This window comes from Bombina bombina, chromosome 4 (genome assembly GCF_027579735.1).
Source record: "Bombina bombina isolate aBomBom1 chromosome 4, aBomBom1.pri, whole genome shotgun sequence".
NCBI lineage: Eukaryota > Metazoa > Chordata > Amphibia > Anura > Bombinatoridae > Bombina > Bombina bombina.
Genome location: NC_069502.1, coordinates 763,317,819 through 763,344,193, shown reverse-complemented (window position 1 = coordinate 763,344,193; position 26,375 = coordinate 763,317,819). Strand labels below are relative to the sequence as shown.

The window sequence follows — 26,375 nt, the reverse complement described above, 5'->3', positions numbered from 1 at the left end:
TCAAGCGTCGTCCCTGTCAAAAGCAAAGGCTCATACGGACATCGTCCTAGCCTTTCTCAGATCTCACGGATGGAAGGTGAACAAAGAAAAAAGTTCTCTGTCCCCGTCAACAAGAGTTCCCTTCTTGGGAACAATAATAGATTCCTTAGAAATGAGGATTTTTCTGACAGAGGTCAGAAAATCAAAACTTCTAAGCTCTTGTCAAGTACTTCATTCTGTTCCTCGTCCTTCCATAGCGCAGTGCATGGAAGTAATAGGATTGATGGTTGCAACAATGGACATAGTTCCTTTTGCACGAATTCATCTAAGACCATTACAACTGTGCATGCTCAGACAGTGGAATGGGGATTATACAGACTTGTCTCCGACGATTCAAGTAGATTAAAAGACCAGAGATTCACTCCGTTGGTGGCTGACCCTGGACAATCTGTCACAGGGAATGAGCTTCCGCAGACCAGAGTGGATCATTGTCACGACCGACGCCAGCCTAGTGGGCTGGGGCGCGGTCTGGGAATCCCTGAAAGCTCAGGGTCTATGGTCTCGGGAAGAGTCTCTTCTCCCGATAAACATTCTGGAACTGAGAGCGATATTTAATGCTCTCAGAGCTTGGCCTCAACTAGCAAAGGCCAAATTCATAAGGTTTCAGCCAGACAACATGACGACCGTTGCATATATCAATCATCAGGGGGGAACAAGGAGTTCCCTGGCGATGAAAGAAGTGACCAAGATAATTCAATGGGCGGAGGATCACTCCTGCCACTTGTCTGCGATCCACATCCCAGGAGTGGAAAATTGGGAAGCGGATTTTCTGAGTCGTCAGACATTCCATCCGGGGGAGTGGGAACTCCATCCGGAAATCTTTGCCCAAATAACTCAATTATGGGGCATTCCAGACATGGATCTGATGGCGTCTCGTCAGAACTTCAAGGTTCCTCGCTACGGGTCCAGATCCAGGGATCCCAAGGCGACTCTAGTAGATGCACTAGTAGCACCTTGGACCTTCAACCTAGCTTATGTATTCCCACCGTTTCCTCTCATCCCCAGGCTGGTAGCCAGGATCAATCAGGAGAGGGCCTCGGTGATCTTGATAGCTCCTGCGTGGCCACGCAGGACTTGGTATGCAGACCTGGTGAATATGTCATCGGCTCCACCATGGAAGCTACCTTTGAGACAGGACCTTCTTGTTCAGGGTCCATTCGAACATCCGAATCTGGTTTCCCTCCAACTGATGGCTTGGAGATTGAACGCTTGATTTTATCAAAGCGTGGGTTTTCAGATTCTGTAATAGATACTCTGATTCAGGCTAGAAAGCCTGTAACTAGAACAATTTACCATAAAATATGGAAAAAATATATCTGTTGGTGTGAATCTAAAGGATTCCCATGGAACAAGATAAGAATTCCTAAGATTCTATCCTTTCTACAAGAAGGTTTGGAGAAAGGATTATCTGCAAGTTCTCTAAAGGGACAGATCTCTGCTTTATCTGTTTTACTTAACAAAAGACTGGCAGCCGTGCCAGATGTTCAAGCATTTGTTCAGGCTCTGGTTAGGATCAAGCCTGTTTACAGACCTTTGACTCCTCCCTGGAGTCTAAATCTAGTTCTTTCAGTTCTTCAAGGGGTTCCGTTTGAACCCTTACATTCCGTAGATATTAAGTTACTATCTTGGAAAGTTTTGTTTTTGGTTGCAATTTCTTCTGCTAGAAGAGTTTCAGAGTTATCTGCTCTGCAGTGTTCTCCGCCCTATCTGGTGTTCCATGCAGATAAGGTGGTTTTGCGTACTAAGCCTGGTTTTCTTCCGAAAGTTGTTTCCAACAAAAATATTAACCAGGAGATAGTTGTACCTTCTTTGTGTCCGAATCCAGTTTCAAAGAAGGAACGTTTGTTACACAATTTGGACGTAGTCCGTGCTCTAAAATTCTATTTAGAGGCTACTAAAGATTTCAGACAAACATCTTCCTTGTTTGTTGTTTATTCTGGTAAAAGGAGAGGTCAAAAAGCGACTTCTACCTCTCTTTCCTTTTGGCTTAAAAGCATTATCCGATTGGCTTATGAGACTGCCGGACGGCAGCCTCCTGAAAGAATCACAGCTCACTCCACTAGGGCTGTGGCTTCCACATGGGCCTTCAAGAACGAGGCTTCTGTTGACCAGATATGTAAGGCAGCGACTTGGTCTTCACTGCACACTTTTGCCAAATTTTACAAATTTGATACTTTTGCTTCTTCGGAGGCTATTTTTGGGAGAAAGGTTTTGCAAGCCGTGGTGCCTTCCATTTAGGTGACCTGATTTGCTCCCTCCCTTCATCCGTGTCCTAAAGCTTTGGTATTGGTTCCCACAAGTAAGGATGACGCCGTGGACCGGACACACCAATGTTGGAGAAAACAGAATTTATGCTTACCTGATAAATTACTTTCTCCAACGGTGTGTCCGGTCCACGGCCCGCCCTGGTTTTTTAATCAGGTCTGATGAATTATTTTCTCTAACTACAGTCACCACGGTATCATATGGTTTCTCCTATATATATTTCCTCCTGTCCGTCGGTCGAATGACTGGGGTGGGCGGAGCCTAGGAGGGATCATGTGACCAGCTTTGCTGGGACTCTTTGCCATTTCCTGTTGGGGAAGAGAATATCCCACAAGTAAGGATGACGCCGTGGACCGGACACACCGTTGGAGAAAGTAATTTATCAGGTAAGCATAAATTCTGTTTTCATTGTTTACATTGTGACGTTTACTTGCATGCACCAATGGTATGTATCGGGAGCGAGCAAAATAATGACGTAATGAGCAGGGTTGGACCGCTCTCAGCTACAGCTCGATATACAACAGGAAGTAGGACGTAGGAGGAGCAATGAACAGTAGACAATGTTTTAGAAATCAATTGATTATAAATGTTTGTGGATTTTTTAACAAATAAACATAGCGACTATTGTCCCACATTACTCTTAAACATAAATAATGATAGCATATGCAGCAACTTTAGCATCACTTTAAAGAGTTTTACTTTGGAAACTAGCAAATCTTACTTTTCCTATTTCTGTCATATAAGCTAATAATATGTGAATAGAGATTTACGTGATAGATGAGAATCACAGTCATGGCTCTCAACTGATCATGATATTTCTGGCCGGGGATAGTGATCTGGTTTATCAATTTTCCATAGATCTAACTGCATATTTTAACTTAATGTGTTAAAGGGACATGAAATCCAAAGTTTTATTTCATAATTCAGATAGTGAATACCATTTTTTAAAAATTCCAATTTACTTCTATTTTCAAATTTTCTTCGTTCTCATGTTATTCTTTGTTTAAGAGATATCTAGCTAGCGTGCTCATGCCTGGAGCACTACATGACAGGAAATAGTGCTGCCATCTAGTGCTATTGCTAATGTATAACATTGTGGCAAAACTGCTGCCATACGCTGCAGACACGCGCACGCTCCTGACCTTACCCTCCTGCTTTTCAACAAAGGATAACAAGAAAACAAAGAAAAATGATAATAGAAGTATATTAGGAAGTTGTTTAGAATTGTATGTTCTATCCGAATCATGAAATTAAAAAAAATGGGTTTTATGTCCCTTTAACAGTAGCATATTTGATTCCTTATAATGTAGGGTCAATCGAAGATGCATCAATGTTGCTCCTTCAAGAGAAACATTTGGGGAACTGCTATTGGGTGAGTATTGTTTTTTGTTTTCTAATGCATGTAATTATTAAACAAATCCTCAGTGTGGTAATAAATTAAAGGGACATAATACTCATATGCTAAATCACTTGAAACTGATGCAGTATAACTGTAAAAAGCTGACAGGAAAATATCACCTGAGCAAAAAGGAAGATATTTTACCTCACAATTTCCTCAGCTCAGCTGAGTAAGTTCTGTGTAAAAAAGTTATACTCAGCTGCAGCCCAGCTGCTTGTAAAAAAAAAAAGAAGAAAAAAAAGAAGAAATATACAGCAGCCAATCAGCATCAATAGTGCTGAGGTCATGAACTCTTTTACTGTGATCTCATGAGATTTGACTTAACTCTCATGAGATTTTATTGTAAACTTCCTTACACTGAATAGGGAAATAACATGAGAGTGCACGAGGCTCATCCCTTCGGCTGTCCCGGGACAGACATACTGATATGCTGCTTAGAAATCCTTTACAATGGGATGTGGCTACTGAGGAACTTTTGAGGTAAAATATCTTTCTTTTTTACATAGAAATGTTCAGGTGATATTTTCTAGTCAGCTTTTTACAGCTATGCTGCATCACTTTCAAGTGTTTCAACATTTGGGTTTTATGGCGCTTTAATAGTATGTATATATTATACATGTTTTAAGATGTAAAATGAATTTGCTATACAAAATTATAGTGAATAATAGTGGGTTAGCTTCACTAACAGCTCACCCAGTCTCCCCCAATAAGTATATTAGCATTATGTAATTTTTGTAAAATATAGCATTAAAACTAGAAGATGTTATTTAACCTAGCTCAGTTATACATTAAAGTGACATAAATGTGCAAAAAAGAAAAAGTCAGCATGAGAGAAGCTCTACACTACTGGTTGCCAGCTAAACACATCTGGTGAGCCAATAGCAAGAGGCATATGTGCATAGCTACCGATCAACATCTAGCTCAGTGATGGTGAACCTTGGCACTCCAGATATTTCAGAACTACATTTCCCATAATGCTTAGGCACTCTGAAGTCCAGTCGAGCATCATGGGAAATGTAGCTCTGAAACATCTGGAATGCCAAGGTTTGCTATCACTGATCTAGCTCCCAGTTGTGCGTTGCTGCTCCTGAGCCTACCTAGGTATGCAGTTCAACAAAAAGATACCTAGATACCAAAGGAACTAAGTAAAAATGATAGTAGAAGTAAATTTAAAAGTCTTTTAAAACTGAATTCTTTGTCTGAATCACAAGTTTATTTTTTAATTTTGTGTCCCTTTAACCTTCATAACATAAATTACCTGAAATTATTATATATTTATTTCTGTTTATTCAGAATACAGTAAGGGCAGTTTAAATATTTAAAGGGACAGGAAACCCCCAAATTTTCTTTCATGATTTGGATAGAACATACAATTTTAATCAACTTTCCAATGTATTTCTATTATCAAATTTGCTTCATTCTCTTATGAACCTTTGTGTAAGGAGCAGCATTGTGTAGGTATAAATATACATAGAACTGATATAGAATGAATATACAATATGTGTGTCTGTATATATGTGTAACAAAGGTCTACATTTTATGGAAGGATGTGATTATTGACACAGATAAAACTAACAACAAAGAGACAAGGTCTTTACATATGCAAAGTACTTCACCCTTTACAAGAAAGATCTCAGGATATAAACAGGACAGCTGAGAGGGATGGGGTCAGTTGGGATGGAAGGTTGGTAGGTATACACACACATACTCACTATACACACACATGCATTCACATACACAAACACACACATGCAACCGCACAGTCATTCTAGATAGGAAGAAAGCGTTTTGGTAAGCACACACAGAGACACCCACCCTGTAATAACTGTTAGATAGGATACATTGTGTGTTTGGGGGTATGACTGAAAACCGCTTTATGTAACTGTCTCTGTAACCTTTCTGTAATTTGGGCACATTCTAATTAAAGCTCTCTCTCTGGTAAAGAAATGAGTGTCTGAAAATCATTTAGCCTGGAATTACTATGAGTACAGTATAGTGGCTATATTTCTGTAGAACTACACAAACAATATTTACCTGGGATTGTTGGTAAAGTGAATAGTGTGCTAGTGTGTAGTGAGGTGACACTAGGGGTTATTATAAGTATTACACAACGCAGAGGATATTATCCAGAGCATATCCAAAGTGGATTTATTGAATGTAATCCTGGTGGATTTGAGGGATAATTGTGCAACACATTGCACTACTAGCAGCTAGATGAACACATCTAGTTAGCCAATCACAAGAGACAAATGTGTGCAGGCACCAATCGGCAGCTAGCTCCCACTAGTGTAGGATATGTGTTTATTCTTTTTCAATAAGGGATACAAAGAGAACAAAGCACATTTGAAAATAGAAGTGAATTTAAAAGTGACTTAAAATGACACGCTCTATCTGAATCATGCAAATTTTATTTTCACTGTCCTATCCTGTTAACATTCAATGCCAATTAAGTAGTTAATACATACACATTGTAGAAAATAAAGAATACAATTTGTTTGTTTTTTGTAAGTGTTTCCTCGCAACCTTTTATACTCATGAGTGTTTTTTTCACTTTAGGAAAAACGGGGATGTACTTTGTTGAAGACAATGCGTCTGACACAGTTGAATCTTCTGTAAGTTTATTTCTATATCAAAAAATCACACAGTATGGAGCGCCACACAAATACTTAGTTAAAATTGCAAGCTACACCAACAATATTAGTAGCAGATTAGTAATGCAAGCTATAACACATAATAAACATAACAACAATCTTAGTAGCAGATTAGTAATGCAAGCTATAACACATAATAAACATAACAACAATATTAGTAGCAGATTAGTAATGCAAGCTATAACACATAATAAACATAACAACAATCTTAGTAGCAGATTAGTAATGCAAGCTATAACACATAATAAACATAACAACAATATTAGTAGCAGATTAGTAATGCAAGCTATAACACATAATAAACATAACAACAATCTTAGTAGCAGATTAGTAATGCAAGCTATAACACATAATAAACATAACAACAATCTTAGTAGCAGATTAGTAATGCAAGCTATAACACATAATAAACATAACAACAATATTAGTAGCAGATTAGTAATGCAAGCTATAACACATAATAAACATAACAACAATATTAGTAGCAGATTAGTAATGCAAGCTATAACACATAATAAACATAACAACAATATTAGTAGCAGATTAGTAATGCAAGCTATAACACATAATAAACATAACAACAATATTAGTAGCAGATTAGTAATGCAAGCTATAACACATAATAAACATAACAACAATATTAAGTTCTCTTAGGATATAAAAATACTTAATCCCTTAATTGGTGGTTTATGTTCTCTGTATAATTGATATGGTGCTCTTTCTTAGCCCACTGGTGTGTACTTCCTGGCTGAAAAAAACATGTATCAGATGTATCTGTAAAACAATATATGGTGCGCAACAAAGTGCACAAAGGATCTAAGTGTAGTATTAAAAGCACCAATTTATTAAAAAACAAATAAAATGATGCACTCACAAGGATACCCTCAAACATATGAGGTATGTAGTGGCAGTGGTTAACAAGTTGGTTCCCTTAGAGCCGTTCTTTCAAGGATCCACACTAGGGCTAGTTCGTATCAAGCTCCCATGTATGCAACGAGTCCCCAGAAAGAATTGAGGTTTCCAAATGGCTCTGCCAAAAAGATTAACCAGCACAGATAAAAGTCAAAACGGAGACCGTATGGCTTGAGTAACAGTGGTCTGTTACAGCCGGCTTCAGTCCGACCGTCACTGTAAGCACACTTTCGTCGTCTGACGGTCGGAATGATGCCGGCTTTAACAGACCACTGTTACTCAATACATATTTTTTTCTATATCATGTTTGTTTTACTTTAGGGATGCAACAAAAAAACAAACATTATTTGCACCCATAATACAAACCATAACAAAAAAAAAATCACACTATACTTAGAGACATTCTGGTAACAATTTAAATGCACATAGATGAATTACATCTTTGAGTAGCAACATATTTGCAGTATACATGAATTGGCAAAAAATGCTTCTAGTAAAAGTTATTGCTGTTTTAGTGTTAACATTTTTCTGTGCATGTGAAGCATAGCTAGATATTCTCAATGCACCTGCATTTTAAATACTGCAGCTGCTCAGATCACCAGTGGGGCTGTATTATGTCAGAAATTAACAAATTGAGATATTACCAGATGGTACAAGTACCTTAGGCTCTCTACAAGTGCTGAGTTTAAAATGCTGGTGCACGGTGCATACTTAAATACACTTTTGAAACCACTATAGCTTTTATTAGATGCATTTTTGCAAATATATGTATATTACAAAAATACTTCTATTCAAAACTGAAGTGCATCCATGTGGATTCCAATTTCGACTGGAATGTCCCTTTAATTGTATAATTTTATGTATCAAAAATAGTTTTCTTGGAGTTTGTATGGTTTTTTTTATTCTTTTATACACCAATGTATGTTTTATAGTACAGTGTTCAGCTGTTATACTTTAAAATATATTGCTAAAGCTGTGTCATTCAAATACATTTCAACACAAGACTGAAAAGTAAGACTCTGCAATCTGCTCAAGGGGTATGAAATATTGTATTAATTTGGCTTCTTGGAAATATAATTAGCTGCATGCTCTAATTGAAGTCCATCACAAGGAAGTATACAAATAAATACTCATTAAAGTGATGTTAAACTTTGCCCTTTTTAAAATCAGATCTGGAATGTTAGTGATATTTTAGATGAAGTTTAATTCATCAGTTGTAATGAAGATGCGCTATAACTTATTTTTAATGTAGATATGAAATTCAAATACTCCGCCGCCCACTTCAAAAGTCAGTTTTTCTGTAAGCTAATGGTTTGAATTGTTGTCCAATCAGCACTCTTGTAGCTAGAGCGCTGATTGGGGAACAATTCAAACCGTTAGTCCACAGAAAAATGTACTTTTAAAGTGGGCGGCGGAACACGGGGTATTTGAATTTCATATCTACATTAAAACGTTAGTTACAGCGCATCTTCATTACAACTGATATATTAAATGTAAAATATAACTAATATTCCGGATATGATTTTAAAAAGGGGAGAGTTTACCATCATTTTAAGTTTCTACTTAAAAAGGCTGTGTCACTTTTGCTTTATCAGGTTCATAAATTCAAGGTTTTTTTTGTTTGTTTTTTACCATATGAAAACAAATGACCGCATCATTGTAAAATACATATGTTAAATATATCTTTCTATATTGTGATCATTATAGACAATTCATGGTGAGACAGAGCCAGCATCTTTTTCATGGACATACGAAGAAATTAAGGAAGTCCACAAGCGCTGGTGGCAATTACGAGACAATGCTGTAGAGATATTTCTAACTAATGGAAGGACCCTCTTGTTGGCTTTTGACAACACAAAGGTAAAGGGTATTTTTAGATATGTAATGAACAATATGGATATTGCAATAATTACAGCTATAAATATCACTTGTATTTTCACTTCAATTTTACAATTTCAATATTGATTAAGAGGTTCCTTGCTCAGTATTTTTAGAATCATAAATGTATATGTTTGTTTTTACTTTCAAATCATATATATTTAAATTATTTGTGTCTAAAAGAGGTAACACATAAATATAAAGATAACTGTCCTTACATATTTTCTATAAGAATTTTTATTGCAATATTAAAGCATTGTCTCACATTTTATTATGATTATGTGTCTGCGGCCACTGATTGGATCACAGTCTGTTCTGCAATACAATGCAAGGCTGGCTCAATAGTTTTGGTGCCCTGAGACAGTATTTCTTAAAGGGACAGTCTACACCAGAATTTTTATTGTTTTAAAAGATAGATAATCCCTTTATTACCAATTCCCCAGTTTTGCATAACCAACACAGTTACCGTATATTAATATACTTTTAACCTCTGTGATTATCTTGTATCTAAGCCTCTGCAAACTGCCCCTTTATTTCAGTTCTTTTGACAGACTTGCAGTTTAGCCAATCAGTGCCTGCTCCCAGATAACTTCACGTGCACGAGCACAGTGTTATCTATATGAAATACATGAACTAACACCATCTAGTGGTGAAAAACTGTTAAAATGCATTCTGAAAAGAGGTGGCCTTCAAGGTCTAAGAAATTAGCATATGAACCTCCTAGGTTAAGCTTTCAATTAAGAATACCAAGAGAACAGAGCAAAATTGGTGATAAAAGTAAATTGTGAAAACTGTTTAAAATAACATGCTCTATCTGAATCATGAAAGTTTTTTGTGGCCTAGACTGTCCCTTTATGTTTAAATATTTTTATTAAGTTTTTTCCAACATGAATATAACAACAAGTGAACTGTTACATAAGGCAAGTACATCAAAACCCCAGTAAGTGGGGGGTAGCTTGTATCACATGTTCATATGAATGCCTCTCAATATAACGTAGAAAAAGGGAAAGACAAAAAATAAAAAAATAAAATAAAAAGAAGGAATGGGAAAGGGAAGGGAGTTGCCCTGAGGTTTCAAAAAAGGTTAAAATTAAATAACATATGGGCAGGATTGGACACATATCTTTAAAAATAAAGAGATATAGACAAAAAAAATAATAATAAAGAAAAATAAAAATAGACTTCAAAAGTAGTGGGGGGGGGGGAGAACAGGTTTTGTACGCACATCAAAGTAATATGCAACACTATCATGTATCTCATTTTGCAAAAGAAAGAAGCATTTAGAAATTATTCTGTAGAAGCTACTTAGTTCCTCTCGAGCCAACACACCGCTGCTATTGTATATATGTTTTCTATCGATCCAACACCCAAATCAGGCCTCCACACTATATAGTGGTTACGTGGTAGTGGAGTTATTCAGGACCCAATACAACCACACCTTCTCAAATGACTCTCTGGTATTCATGATACATGAGGCAGATTCGTACATTCTAAACATGTTATTTATTTTATTCCTCACCTCCATCCATGTTGGTACCCCCGTTTTCCAGTGGTATGCTATTGCTATTCTTGTGGTCGTGCATAAAATTCTAATAAAGGCATTAATTTCTTTATTATATTTTTTAAAACCTGTGTGTAATAAAGCTTGAGAAATATCAAGCTCTATCTCTTCCCCTAGGATCGAGCTAAGTAAAGTGGAAAGGGAATGCCATATCTGTTTTACTCCATCACAGTCCCACCACATATGTCTAAAGGTGCCTATATTCCCACATCCCCTGTAGAATAGATTGGATGCCGCCTGTGACATGTGAGAGGTAACATTTGGTGTTAGATACCAGTGAAATGCAATCTTGAGGGTATTTTCACGTAAATCTGCACTGATCAACCCTCTTCCCATGGAGCTAAATATATTCTCCCATGTATGTCTATCATAAGTAACATTAATGTCATCTTCCCACCTGCGCATCAGAGTTGTTTTAGGGGCATTGTGGTTTTTCTGTATAGCAATATATAGTATAGAGATTGTATGTTTAGGTCTAGAGGTTTGTGAGTATATACTTTCCAGTGTTGTGGGGGAAGAGGCCCTAGCACTGCCCATGTATTTACGAATGGAGGTGGACAACTGTAGATATTGAAACCACCTTATCTTCATCGGGGTCAGTTTATCTTGAATCTGAGTGTAGGTCATCAGTGTGTTATTAAGTAAGGCGTCTGCCACCCTATAGAGCCCTTTATTGGCCCATTTATCTATAGAGGTATGAAGCTCTTGAGGCATAATTTTCCTGAGTGGAATCATCACTGATCTCAGAGGTAGTATGTTGTGGTGGTCTGCTATCCATTTTTTAACTTGTTTGGTGGATGCATAAATTGGTGATCTAAATATATGTGTATTGTTTGTTTGGTCATTCCATAACACGTCGTCTGCATGTGGTAGTCCCTCTATCCCTGCTTCTATTTTGGGCCAGATAATGTCCTCTAGTCTCCTCCCCATTAGAGTTGTTTGTGAAATTCTGGCTGCCTTGTAGTAGTCAATTAGGTTTGGGACACCCACCCCCCCTAAAGTTTTATGTTGTGTCAAAACCACTGAAGGGATTCTTGCTTTTTTGCTACCCCTAACATAGGCTATTAGTTCCTTTTGTAATGTAGATAGTTCCAGAATCGGAATTGGTATAGGTAGTGTGCGGAATAGGTAAAGTAAACGTGGGAAAACATTCATTTTGACTGCGGAAAGTCGGCCATACCAAGAAAAGGAATGTCTCTTCCAACTCTGGAGGTCTTTTCTTATAGTTTTAAATAACGGCGTGTAATTATATTTATATAGTTGGTGATATTGAGCTGACAGCTGGATCCCCAGGTATCTAAGTGAGTGTTTCACCCATTTAAACTCAAAATTAAGCTCTATGGTTTTCTTTGTATGAGGGGGTAAAGCTATTGGTAATGCCTCACATTTCTCAAGATTGATTTTATATCCCGATATCTGTGAAAATTTATTGAGAAGGTTGTATAAATTCGGGAGAGACAACAGGGGTTTTGTAACTGTAACCAAAATATTATCCGCAAAGAGGGTGAGCTTGTATTCATGGTTAGCTATTGTGGCGCCTGTAATGTCTGGAGACAGTCTTATTCTAGCTGCTAGGGGCTCTATGCAGAGAGCAAATATCAGGGGAGACAGAGGGCACCCCTGTCTTGTCCCATTCCTTATGGGAAAAGGCCTAGACCTATATCCTGCCGATACTACCTGTGCAGTGGGACTAGAATAAATCGCTTGGATTGCTTTAATAAAGGGACCATCAAACCCCATATGCCGCAGTACCATCAACATGTAGCCCCAATCTACTCTATCAAACGCCTTCTCTGCATCCAAAGATAGGAGCAGATAAGGCGTTTCCTCTCTTCCCAGATGTTCTATGATATTTATCATTCTTCTTATGTTATCCGGGGCCTCTCTATTTGCTACAAAACCCACCTGGTCCGGATGGATAAGTGAGGGTAATATAGTTTTTAAGCGATTGGCCAATATTTTGGTGAATATCTTTAGATCCTGGTTTATGAGCGATATAGGGCGATAACTGGCGCAAAGTTTGGGATTTTTCCCTGCTTTAGGAATGACCACGATTTTAGCCCCTAGTAATTCCTGCGGTATTTCCCGGCCCTCTAAAAAATGATTACAAAATTTTGTGAGATGAGCCAATAGTGTTGTACGAAATAACTTATAATAATCTCCCGGGAAGCCGCCTGGTCCCGCTGCCTTTCCCACTTTCAATTCTTTTATAACCTGTATAACCTCTATTGAAGATACGGGGGCATTTAGGATATTTTTATCTTCGTCTGAGATAACTGAGAGATGTGCGTCAATTAAAAAGTTATGCGTGTCTTTTTCAATGGCTGGTGAGTGTTCAGTTTTGTGTCCATCATAAAGTTGGCCATAGTATCTTGCAAACTCATCTACTATCTCTTGGGGAGATGCTGTTGTTTCTCCATTAGCTAACTGTAAAGAGGGAATAGCCATGACCCTATTTCTCTCCTGTAATTTATGCGCCAAATATCTGTCTGGTTTATTGGCAAATATGAAATATTGTACTTTTAGTTTGTGTAGTGTTTTAGTTGCATTGGTAGTCAGTAAGTTAGCTAATGTGGTTCTTTTTGTCTGTAAGGTTCTCAAAGTAGTCTCATTATGTGTAAGTCTGTGTGACTTCTCTAAGGTGGCTATCTCTTGGTGGAGTGTAGATATCTGAAATAAATGTGATAACAAAAATCATAAAAGGAAAACCAAATAAAGTTCTGAATCAAGGATATGTCTGTGTCCTCTGGATGAGTTTTTCAGCTTGTTAGCATTCCTCAGTGAGATCCCATAAAAAAGGAAACAGAAAATTGCAACATAGTGTGAATCTGTAATGGCACTTTGAGGAAGTAGTTGTTTTGTAACAAATGACTACTCATGTTGGAGCTTTCCACTAAGCTCAAGGATATGCGCACTCCCACTTTATACTGATGGGAAAACAGTACACTAGGCAAAACTTGGATACAAATTTATTTTAAAATATATAAAAGCGTCACATAAGCCTTGATAACACCACAATGTAAGGGTACAAAAGCAGATATGCTGTAACAAATGCTTCAAATCGCCAAACTTGCAAAGAGGTAAATGGATCAGCAGGAGTGTGACCACTGAAACCAAAACGTTTTTAGTAGCAAGACAATAGCGCTAAGCCCCCAGGTGTCCTGGCTAGTGTAGAGACGCAATAAAACTCAATATAGAACAGTTCAGTTCCGACGTACATTTCGCTGGTATGCTTTGTCAAGGAATGTTAGTGTGCATGTCCAAGAGTCCTTTTAAACAATCCATTGATGAGTTTCTGCCAGGTTTATGGTTACATCCTCCATTTTGGAAGTTGGCATTTAGGTAATTTGTCATTAAACAACTAGTATGTTTTTCAACTTCTTTCAGTTTTATACATTTTGTTGATATATGCATAGATGTTAAGATGGATAACCAGAATTGGGAAATTATGCATTATAATGTTATAGCATTATACATATATGCAAAACTTCAAAAAGCATAATCACATTGTGCCTGCAATTAGTGTCTATACTGATGACATATGTAGGTATTTGTTTTCTTTAACCCCTTAATGTGAAGGTATTAGATTTTATTTGTTAGCATGTAACATGTTTAAAAACATATATTGTACTTTTGTGTGTTTGCGCTGAAAAGTTATGATAGGATGTTGAGGTTACTGTTTCTAACTATGTGTTTAATTCTACATTTGGGGTTCCATATATTGAAAATAAGTTTGTGAAACATTCTAAAACTATTTAGCACTGATAATATAAGTGTGGACAACAAAAAAAAAAAAAAAAAAAATTAAAAATTAAAAAAATAAAAAAAAATTAAAAAAAAATAAAAAAAAATAATTAAGAAAAATTAAAATTTTTTTTTTTTTTTTATTAAAATTAAAAAAAAAAAAAAAAAAAATTAAAAAAGACATATATAGATTTTATAGCCTTCGTAGCTGTACTTATAAATAACTTTCACAAAAAGTGATGGATTTCAAAATCTTTATTAAGACCATTGGGTATGAAGCTATCCATAATATGGATCCACTTCATTTCCAATTGTCCCAATCTATTCTGTGTGTCTCCTCCCTTCCAATTCTGTTCTAATTTCCTAATGCCCAGAAATTCCAAATCCTTTACATTTCTATTGTGCTTTTTATCAAAGTGAGACGATACTGTATGATTAGCATAACCCTTTTCAATATTGTAAATATGCTCATTCATCCTAATTTTTAGAAGTCTAGAGGTACGCCCTATATAGATTAAATTGCATGAGCATCGTAACATGTAAATTACGTTTTTGCTATTGCAAGTAATAAATTGATCTATACTGTACTCCCTTTTGTTATCTCCAGAAAATTTTTTTTTACAGAATTTTGGAGTTTTTTTCATAAATTTGCAAGCATTGCAGAATTGACACTTTCTAAAACCCATTTCAGATGGTAGCAACCAATTTTTTACTTTGTTGTTGTCTACTTCTTTAATACATGTAGATATCTGTTTTCGAAGTTGTCTGATATGTGCCGCTTTCCCTTGCATTAACATTCCCCTTAGATATGCTTTATGAGCCGCCCATGTATATAAAGGGTTGGAGGTGGTATCTACATTTATGTCCCAGTATTCTTTAAGATATTTTAGGATATGGTCCTGTGCCAGGGGCTGCTTAAAGTATTGTCGGTCATAAGACCACGATTTTCCCCGTTTATGATCTTGTACCCCATCTAATGCTAACGTCAGTATAGAGTGGTCAGACCACACGCAGGGGTGAATCTCAGAGGATAGTAGGATCGGGTGAAAGATTTGGCTGGTATAGATATAATCAATTCTTGTATAAGATTTATGCGCAGCAGAATAATAGGTAGTGTCGTTTGTAGTTCCATATAAGGCCTGCCAGGTATCTATAAGAGTGTGGGACGCCAGGTGTTCCTGAATGTGTTTTATGTCCCGATTGTGTTGCTGTTTCTTATGTGACAAAGTCTCTCGGTTGGGTGTCTGGATCGGAGACAAATTAATGTTAAAATCTCCAGCTACTATGATCCTATTTTGGGACCACTGAGTTAGAAGATATGATATATGGGCAAAGAATTCTGTCTGTTTTGTATTAGGTGCATATACATTGCAGAATACTATGTCTGTGTTATCAATTTGACCTTTAACTATTAAATATCTTCCTTCCTCATCTGTGATTATAGATTAAAGTTCAAAGTTAAGGGCCGAGTGAATTAAGATGGACACTCCTCTTTTTTTGGTAGAGGCTGTGGCATGGTAGTGTTGTTGAAAGTGTCTGGACCAATATTTAGGAACCTGATTATTAAGAAAGTGAGTCTCCTGTAGGAAGAGAATATTAGCTTTGATATTTATATATTGGTTCATTGCCACTCGTCTCTTCACATCCGTGTTCAGGCCTCTCACATTGTGAGAAATTAATTTAATTTTTGGGGCCATCTAAGTGGGTGTAAGACGTACCATAAATATATTAGAACACAGATTAAGAAGGTGTGTGCATCCAAGCCCTCCTGACCAGAGTAAGCCTCCATCCATTCTATGACTAGTTCATGTGGGCGTGTGTGGTGTGTTACAACAATATGTGGCTCCAAGAGGAGGGTATAGTAAATAGTGTGAGTACAATAACAAAGTAAGAAGTTAACCACAAAAAAAAAACATAATTCCCTCTGACGAGGGCAAGATAATAAGACAAATAACCTTAACATTTTAAATTTAAATAACCGTGCAAGTGCTATATCTATGCGATAGAGAACAAAAACAACGGGCGTAAGCCCTATCTCTTCTACAGGCATATGGTAACTGCAGTTCATCTCTCTCCCAACTCCCTGCTTTACCCCATTACCTGCACATATCTTCATATATAACCTGAAGGTCCATACAGGGAGTCCCGTATCATAACTATTAAACTTACAAAACTTCCATAGCAGGTTTCAAAGTTACCACCTACTCATTAGAGAGTCACATTAAAGGATGGTTCATGGTATATCGCTATGCTCCTCCTGCTTTTGTAACCCTATGCTTTTCATTTCTTTAACTTCCAGAACAATTTTCCACCATAAGAGAAACTGTATTTCACTTATTCTTAGAACGTTTTCTACTGACTGTTTTCCATCTAGGAATGGTGTTTGATTTCAGAGATGCCTGGGGTTCCAGTTGTAGGGCCAAGACCGGCAGGTCAGGCATTTTTGGTGTTTCGAGCCCCAGTCTTTGGCATAGGTCAGGGATGTCGGCAGCTTCCTTGATAGTCACAGTCAAGTTATCCTTCAAGATATATAGAGCGAAGGGGAACTCCCATTTGTATTGAATCTGTTGTTTTCTCAATAGCTGAGTTAAGGGACGAAAAGAATTCCGTCTTTGGAGAGTTCTAAAGGATAGATCTTGATAGAATTGAACAACTGACCCCTGGAATTTGAAAGTAGGAGCATTTCTAGCTGCCGAGAGTATTAATTCTTTGTCCTGGAAGAGTAGCATCTTCACTATCACATCTCGCGGTGGAGCCGCCCCCTTAGGTTTAGCCCTCAGAGCTCTGTGAGCTCTTTCCATTGTAAAATCACTGTTTCCTCGATTTCCTGTTATACTTCTGAAGAGTTGTTGTAGATAAGTGGGTAGTTCCTTACGATCTACTGTCTCCGGAATACCTTTTAGTCTCAGGTTGCTTCTTCTACTCCTGTTCTCTAGGTCTTCAATCTTGTCTTGCATCTCTATGAACAGTTGGTGATGTGAGGCAATGGTTTGTGAAAGTCCATTCACATCCTCAGTAATTGCTTCTGTATGTTCTTCGATTGTATCCATTCTTCCTCCTAGTTCTGCAATGTCAGACCTGATCTCTGTTAGACTAGCTGTAACTGCCGTGTGCATAGAATCAATTTTAGACCATAGTTTATCAAAGCTAGTTGAGATGTCTTGTTTTGAAACTAAGAATTGCAAGTCTGCTTTAGTTACTGGGGTCTGATCTGTGTTTGATACTGCAGACTCTGAATCTGAGTCCATATCTTCTGGGTTTTCAGTATCTGGTTGGTCTGTCTGTTTCATTGTTTTGGAAGACTTGAAGTATGTGTTCAAGGACGTAGATTTACTCCTTTTGTCCATAGAGGGTTTCCTGGCAGACATTTCTAGGTTCCCTCTATGAAGTACTGTCATGAGTCAGGGAGCAGATGTCAATAGGAGTATGATCCGTTTGGTGCAAAAAAGGAAACTTGTGAGGTTCTTAAAGGTTGGAGGGGAAGACTCCCACCGCACTGTCGCTATCTAGAGATGCATAAGGATTATAAAGGTGGTCTTGGTGTAATGTTGATGTTCTCTTCCCCGCTATGGGTACTATATTCCGGGACACATGTCCCCAGATACCTTCGTATGACTCATGTTAACAGGCTAGCAGGGTATCCGTCCACACTTGCACAGCATAAGGTCAGCAGCTAAGCGTTCAGCATATTATTAGACTTTAGTCACACCGCCTCTGTAAGAATTCACCCCGCTCCCGGCCTATCTCTACTCCCCAGGGGCACTGTCCTCACAGGACGATCACGGAAAAAGGGCTGCAGGATATGACCCACCACCACAAAGGATGGCAGGAAAAGGGAGGTGAGAGAGTAGTACCGTGCTGGTATTAATTTATTGCTGCTCAGATGAGACTTCTAGGGCTCCGGCTGTTCTGTGTCAGATTTAATGTGCAAAATCAGATTGGGGGTCAGCAGTTTCTGCTTCACACAGTCGTGTGTGTTGATAGCTGCAAATTATTTGGAAAAGGAGAAAAATAAACAGCAATATAGGCTCTCAGTTCTCTGCAGCTTGTTTGAAAATCAACTGAGTAAAGTGATGGCTGCACTATTTAAAAGAGATTGTTGTTCTATAGCAAAGGCTGCAAGATAAGATGGCCTCCTTTCCCGCCACTGGCCGTCCTGCTAAACTGTAGTGTGAGTCCTTCAAGTGGCCTTATAAACCCCAAAAAAGTTATATTTCAGCAGCAAAGTGTCCCAAAGTGTAAGGTTAGTTATCTGAACGTGTGCAGCTAATGTCCTCCTGTTATGTAATGGGAGATAGGCCCCGGAGTGTTTAAAACTGGTTGCTGTCAATAAATGCGTTCAATCTCACCATTTGTAGTCTCCTGGGGTCCTTCTCTATTGCATCCCTGTAATCGGGTGGGTCACTCGCTTCTTTGAGAGACTGTCCCTTTAAAGGGACATTAAACCCTAATACATAGCTAAACACATTTTCAACGTAGCCCCTAACCAAGTGGATTATTTAGGTTTTCTGCCACCCTCACACAGATTACAGCTGCCTCATTTTTATTCCTTACAGCTGTTATTTATTCCTTATATTTGCATGAAGGGAGGTAAATTTAGTAAAAGGGGATTTTAAAGGGACATTAAACACTTTCAGGTTGTAATTTAAAATAATAAATCATATATATAAAAAAAAAACTCTACAATATACTTTCATTATTTATTTTGTTGCCTTTTTCTGTAATTCCATTCTGAAATTGTGAGCTTTTCAGTTCCTGTTTGCAATGGAAGTGCAGAGCACTGTTATATTCCACACAGCAATTGGCTGCACACTCTAGTGACCTATTTATAACTGTCCCTAATTGGCCACAGCAGAGAAGGTAACCTAAGTTACAACATGGCAGCTCCAATTGTTTTATAGACATTAACATTTACACTTATTTTGTCAATATTTAAAAAAATAATTAAACTTTAAAAAATACATATAACATGTTATTCTCAGAGTTATCTTTTCTTTGAATGCATCATTCTATGTAGCATTTATTTATTGTTTAATGTCCCTTTAAATAATAAAATCTGAAATAAGAAAAAATGGTGTGGCCTTCCCCACCACTGCCACTCTCATGCCAATAATGCCCTCCCCCATCAATACCACCCTCCACCTTTGACATGTATTGTTGGGCCATCTATAATTGTAAAGATTACAACCACTCTTGGCACAGACATCATGTGTCCAGGCATAATGCCCTAACCATTATGTTACCACATTTTACTTGGGCTCTGTGGGCTTGACCAAAATTATATAGTTTTCTGTTTTCAGGAACTTATTTTTTTATCCACTATTTATGACTGCAACTGCAGCAATCTTTACAAATATTAGACTTAACACACATATAAACTTATTATTCTTGTGTCTTAGTGGAAAAAGCCAGGAAAATAATCTTACAGTTCAATGTGCAGTATAATCTGTTTTTTGATTCAAGCACTGCTGATTGGCTCATTTTACTGTTTCTGTATTCCACAACTTACATCACTCAGTTAATTTGGATTATTTATTTAGCACACATTTGGGCAAAATCGATATTTGCGCTTCACTGAGTAATACCAGCGCACGCTAATATGCGCTGGTATTACAAGTTCGCATTGCTAGGAAGCATTGCTCTCACAAGAGCGCGCTTCCATAGGCTTCAATGGGAGTCTTGTTTTCATGCCGTGAGCGAAGGGGGTAAGTAGCACAGCGATGGGTAGCAAATTGTAAATATATATGCATATGACTATATACATATATATTTGTGTGTTAATATGTGTATATACACATATTAACACATAAATATATATGTTTATAAGCATATATATTTACTTGGAACACACAGTTGCCATAGACCTCAATGTAAAGGCACTTTTCAGTGCCATTTTTTACTAACACCCCACACTTTTAATCCCATATAACTGCTTTTTGCTACTATCTTTATTTTTTTATAAATTATATTACACTTAATTTTAGGGACATTTGAGCTCCACTGAGTAATACCAGAGCACGCAGCTTTAAAACAGAACATTATTTACTAAAAGTATGACAATTTTTCACACCTTGAATATATTTAATTTCTTCTACTAGATACGACGAGTCCACGGATTCATCCTTACTTGTGGGATATGATCCTCCTGCTAACAGGAAGTGGCAAAGAGCACCACAGCAGAGCTGTATATATATATAGCTCCTCCCTTTTATCCACCCCCAGTCATTCTCTTTGCCTATACTAGTAATAGGAAGAGGTAAAGTGAAAGAGGTGATAAAATTATAGTTTTATTTTCTTCAAGCAAGCCTTTTTTATTTTAAATGGTACCGGTGAGTGCTATTTTTCCTCAGGCAGTAGATGGAAGAAGATTTCTGCCTGGAGGTTGATGATCTTAGCAGTGGTTACTAAGATCCAGAGGAGTTTCCACAGAATGGCTGAGGAGTACTTGAGAAGCTTCTGTGTGGGGAACGTTTTTCATGCTACAAGCATTGAGGTATGTTCAGTCATTTTTTTCTGAAGAGACTGTGGTATTTCAGAACCGGCTGACATAGTTCCCATGAGGGAAGGGGTAAGCAATAATCCTACATGCAATGAAGGGATGTTACTGGGACCTGTTATATATGGGCTAATAACACTGGTTGCATAATGTTTGAGTGAAAACGATTTTATGTGCAGGGGCAAATAACGTTTTTATGAACTAACGTTTGAGTGTTTGATGGCACTGGAGGGTTTCACATGCCTGACAGTATTGTATTGGGTATATGAAAACCCACATGGCTAGTTCCTATACCGCTTTACAGCGTTTTTTTACTAGGCAGAGACATCGTATAAGATGGGCGGGGCCTAATTTCGCGCCTTAGATGCGCAGTTGTATTTCTCATGAAGGCAGCAAGCTCCAGCTCCGGTGAGCCTAAACTGAAGAGATAGACTTATTGAAGTGAGAGTGTAATTCTCAGATCCCAGAGGGCAGGTAGGCGCCACAGCAGAGCTGTGGCGAGGTGCAGGGGGTTGCTATTTTATTTTTGATAACGTTTTGGGTAACGTTTTTTTCTCATAGAGGGTTAATTGTCCCTTACTTGTAGGTGCAATCTTAGGCTGCCAGATAAGTCACATATATGCTAAAATTGTGAGTGTTATGACTTTTTAAAGCAGTTTTGGAAAAATTGTACGCTTTTTTTCTCTTAAAGGCGCAGTACCGTTTTTCAGATTGTTGTGTTTTTCATTAAATAAAGTGTTTTCAAGACTTTTTGTGGTTATTACTAGCCTGTTCAACATGTCTGACATTGAGGAAAGTCAATGCTCTGTGTTTAGAAGCCAATGTGGAACCCCCACTTAAAATGTGTCCCTCATGTACTGAAAGGGCCTTACATTGCAAAGAACATATTTTAGGTGATAAAAGTATGTCTCAGGATGATTCTCAGTCTGAAGAGAATCAGGTTATGCCATCTAATTCTCCCCAAGTGTCACAACCTTTAACGCCCACTCAAGCGACGCCAAGTACTTCTAGTGCATCTAATTCTTTTACCCTGCAAGATATGGCTGCAGTAATGTCTACTACCCTTACAGAGGTATTATCTAAACTGCCAGGTTTACAGGGTAAGCGCAGTAGGTCAGGTATTAGAGTAAATGCTGAGCCCTCTGATGCTTTATTGGCCATCTCCGATGTACCCTCACAGTGTTCTGATTTGGTGGTGGGGGATTTGCTGTCTGAGGGAGAGCTTTCAGACTCAGGAAAGATGTTCCCTCTAACAGACTCAGATGTGACGGCCTTTAAGTTTAAGCTTGAACACCTCCGCTTGTTACTCCTAGAGGTTTTAGCGACTCTGGATGATTGTGACCCTATTGTATTACCACCAGAGAAATTGTGTAAAATGGATAAATATCTAGAGGTCCCTACTTACACTAATGTTTTTCCAGTCCCTAGAAGGATTTCGGACATTGTTACTAAGAAATGAGATAGACCAGGCATTCCGTTCTCTCCCCTTCCTACTTTTAAGAAAATGTTTCCCATATCTGACACCATTTGGGATTCCTGGCAGACGGTCCCTAAGGTGGAGGGAGCTATTTCTACCCTGGCTAAGCGTACAACTATACCTATTGAGGACAGTTGTGCTTTCAAAGATCCTATGGATAAAAAATTAGAGGGTCTTTTAAAGAAATTGTTTATTCATCAGGTTTTTCTTCTACAACCTATGGCGTGCATTGTTCCAGTAACTACTGCAGCAGCTTTTTGGTTTGAGGCTCTAGAGGAGTCTCTTAAGGTTGAGACCCCATTAGATGATATTTTGGATAGAATTAAGGCTCTCAAGCTAGCTAATTCTCTGATTACCGATGCCGCTTTTCAAATGGCTAAATTAGCGGCAAAAAATGCATGCTTTGCCATTTTAGCGCATATAGCGTTATGGCTTAAGTCTTGGTCTGCTGATGTGTTATCAAAATCTAAACTTTTAGCTATTCCCTTTAAAGGTAAGACCCTATTCGGGCCTGAACTAAAGGAGATCATCTCCGACATTACTGGAGGTAAAGGTCATGCCCTTCCTCAGGACAAGACGGTTAAAATGAGGGCTAAACAAAATAATTTTTGTTCCTTTCAAAACTTTAAAGGTGGACCCTCTACTTCCTCCTCTGCAACAAAGCAGGAGGGGAATTTTGCACAATCCAAGTCAGTCTGGAGACCTAACCAGACCTGGAATAAAGGTAAACAGGCCAAGAAGCCCGCTGCTGCTACTAAGACAGCATGAAGGGGCAGCCCCCGATCCGGGACCGGATCTAGTAGGGGGCAGACTTTCTCTCTTCGCTCAGGCTTGGGAAGGGACGTTCAGGATCCCTGGGCATTAGAAATCGTTACCCAGGCGTATCGACTAGAGTTCAAGGATTTTCTCCCAAGGGGAAGATTTCATTTTTCACATTTGTCTTTAGACCAGACAAAAAGAGAGGAGTTCTTACGCTGTGTAGAATATCTATATACCATGGGTGTAATCTGCCCAGTTCCAAAACTAGAACAGGAGCAGGGGTTTTACTCAAATCTGTGTTTGTGGTTCCCAAAAAAGAGGGAACCTTCAGACCGATTTTAGATCTCAAATGTCTAAACAAATTTCTCAGAGTCCCATCGTTCAAGATAGAGACCATACAAACTATTTTGCCAATGATTGAGGGTCAATATATGACTTCCGTGGACTTAAAGGATGCGTATCTTCACATTCCTATCCACAAAGATCATCACCAGTTTCTCAGGTTCGCCTTCCTGGACAAACACTACCAGTTTGTGGCCCTCCCTTTCGGGTTGGCCACAGCTCCCAGAATTTTCACAAAGGTGCTAGGGTCCCTTCTGGCTGTTCTAAGGCCGCGGGGCATAGCAGTGGCGCCCTATCTGGATGACATTTTGATTCAGGCGTCAACTTACCAGCTAGCCAAATCTCACACGGACTTCGTGTTGGCTTTTCTAAGAACTCACGGGTGGAAGGTGAATATACAAAAGAGTTCACTAGTTCCACTGACAAGAGTTCCATTCTTAGGAACTCTGATAGACTCGGTAGACATGAAAATATTTCTGACGGAGGTCAGAAAGTCAAAAATCCTAACTACTTGCCGAGCACTTCAGTCCATTCCTCGGCCATCAGTGGCGCAGTGTATGGAGGTCATTGGATTAATGGTAGCGGCAATGGACATCGTTCCGTTTGCTCGCTTACATCTCAGACCACTGCAGCTGTGCATGCTCAGACAGTGGAATGGGGATTATGCGGATTTATCTCCTCAGATAAATCTGGATCTAGAAACCAGAGACTCTCTTCTTTGGTGGTTGTCACAGGATCATCTGTCCCAGGGAATGTGCTTCCGCAGGCCAGCATGGGTCACAGTGATGACGAACGCCAGCCTCTTGGGCTGGGGTGCAGTCTGGAATTCCCTGAAGGCTCAAGGTGTTTGGACTCAGGAGGAGTCCCTACTTCCAATCAATATTCTGGAACTGAGAGCAATATTCAATGCGCTTCAAGCGTGGCCTCAGTTGGCCTTGGCCAGATTCATAAGATTCCAGTCGGACAATATCACGACTGTAGCATATATCAATCATCAAGGGGGAACAAAGAGTTCTCTAGCGATGATAGAGGTTTCCAAGATAATTCGATGGGCGGAGAATCACTCTTGCCATCTATCAGCAATCTATATCCCAGGAGTAGAGAACTGGGAAGCGGATTTTCTAAGTCGTCAGACTTTTCATCCGGGGGAGTGGGATCTCCATCCGGAGGTGTTTGCGGCATTGATCCATCAATGGGGCACACTGGAATTGGATTTGATGACATCTCGTCAGAATGCCAAACTTCCTTGTTACGGGTCCAGATCAAGGGATCCCCAAGCAGTACTGATAGATGTTCTAGCAGTACCTTGGTCGTTCAACCTGGCTTATGTGTTTCCTCCTTTTCCTCTCCTACCTCGACTGATTGCCAGAATCAAACAGGAGAGGGCTTCGGTAATCATGATAGCGCCTTGGTATGCAGATCTAGTGGAAATGTCATCTCTGCCACCATGGAAACTGCCACTGAGACAGGACCTTCTCATTCAAGGTCCGTTCCAACATCCAAATCTAAATTCTCTGCAGCTGACTTCCTGGAGATTGAACGCTTGATTTTATCTAAGAAGGGATTCTCTGAGTTGGTCATTGATACCTTGATTCAGGCTCAGAAGCCTGTCACTAGGAAAATTTACCATAAGATATGGCGTAAATATCTTTATTGGTGCGAATCTAACAGCTACTCATGGAGTAGGGTTAGGATTCCCAGGATTTTGTCCTTTCTCCAAGAAGGATTGGAGAAGGGATTATTGGCTAGTTCCTTAAAGGGACAAATTTCTGCTTTGTCAATTTTACTACATAAGCGTCTGGCGGATGTCAGGCTTTAGTCAGAATCAAGCCTGTGTTTAAACCTGTTGCTCCGCCATGGAGTTTGAATTTAGTTCTCAATGTTCTTCAAGGGGTTCCGTTTAAACCCATGCATTCCATAGATATTAAGCTTTTATCTTGGAAAGTTTTGTTTTTAGTTGCTATCTCTTCTGCTCGAAGAGTTTCTGAGCTTTCTGCGTTGCAATGTGCCTCGCCTTATCTTATATTCCATTCTGATAAGGTGGTTTTGCGTACTAAACCTGGATTCCTTCCTAAGGTTGTTTCAAATAAGAATATTAATCAGGAAATTGTTGTTCCTTCTATGTGTCCTAATCCTTCTTCCAAGAAGGAGCGTCTGTTACATAACTTGGACGTAGTTCGTGCCTTGAAGTTTTACTTGCAAGCGACCAAGGATTTCCGGCAAACATCTTCTCTATTTGTTGTTTATTTTGGAAAGCGTAGGGGTCAAAAAGCTACGGCTACCTCTCTTTCTTTTTGGCTGAAAAGCATCATCCGTTTGGCATACGAGACTGCTGGACAGCAGCCTCCTGAAAAAATTACTGCTCATTCTACTAGAGCTGTGGCTTACACATGGGCTTTTAAAAACAATGCTTCTGTTGAACAGATTTGTAAGGCTGCGACTTGTTCCTCCCTTCATACCTTTTCCAAATTTTACAAATTTGATACTTTTTCTTCTTCTGAGGCTATTTTTGGGAGAAAAGTTCTTCAAGCAGTGGTGCCTTCTGTTTAGGTATCTGTCTTGTCCCTCCCGTTCATCAGTGTCCTGTTGCTTTGGTATTGTATCCCACAAGTAAGGATGAATCCGTGAACTCGTCGTATCTAGTCGAAGAAAAGGAAATGTATGCTTACCTGATAAATTGATTTCTTCTACGATACGACAAGTCCACGGCCCTTCCTGTCATATTAGACAGATTATATTTTTGTTTTCAAAACTTCAGTCACCTCTGAACCTTTTAGCTTTTCTTTTCTCTTCCTATACCTTCGGTCGAATGACTGGGGGTGGAGAGAAGGGAGGAGCTATATATACAGCTC

The 26,375-nt window shown here is 38.7% G+C and overlaps 1 protein-coding gene across 2 annotated transcripts in view; it reads left to right on the top strand.

Annotated features, from left to right (window-relative positions):
- Positions 1–26,375, top strand: part of LYST (lysosomal trafficking regulator) — a 606,044-nt gene that overhangs the window by 450,581 nt on the left and 129,088 nt on the right. For both annotated transcript variants that reach the window (XM_053711082.1, XM_053711081.1), the window contains 3 exons: positions 3,615–3,676; positions 6,260–6,315; positions 8,974–9,126. In XM_053711082.1, the coding sequence (XP_053567057.1) occupies positions 3,615–3,676; positions 6,260–6,315; positions 8,974–9,126 (271 nt within the window). The remainder of the gene's footprint in view (positions 1–3,614; positions 3,677–6,259; positions 6,316–8,973; positions 9,127–26,375) is intronic.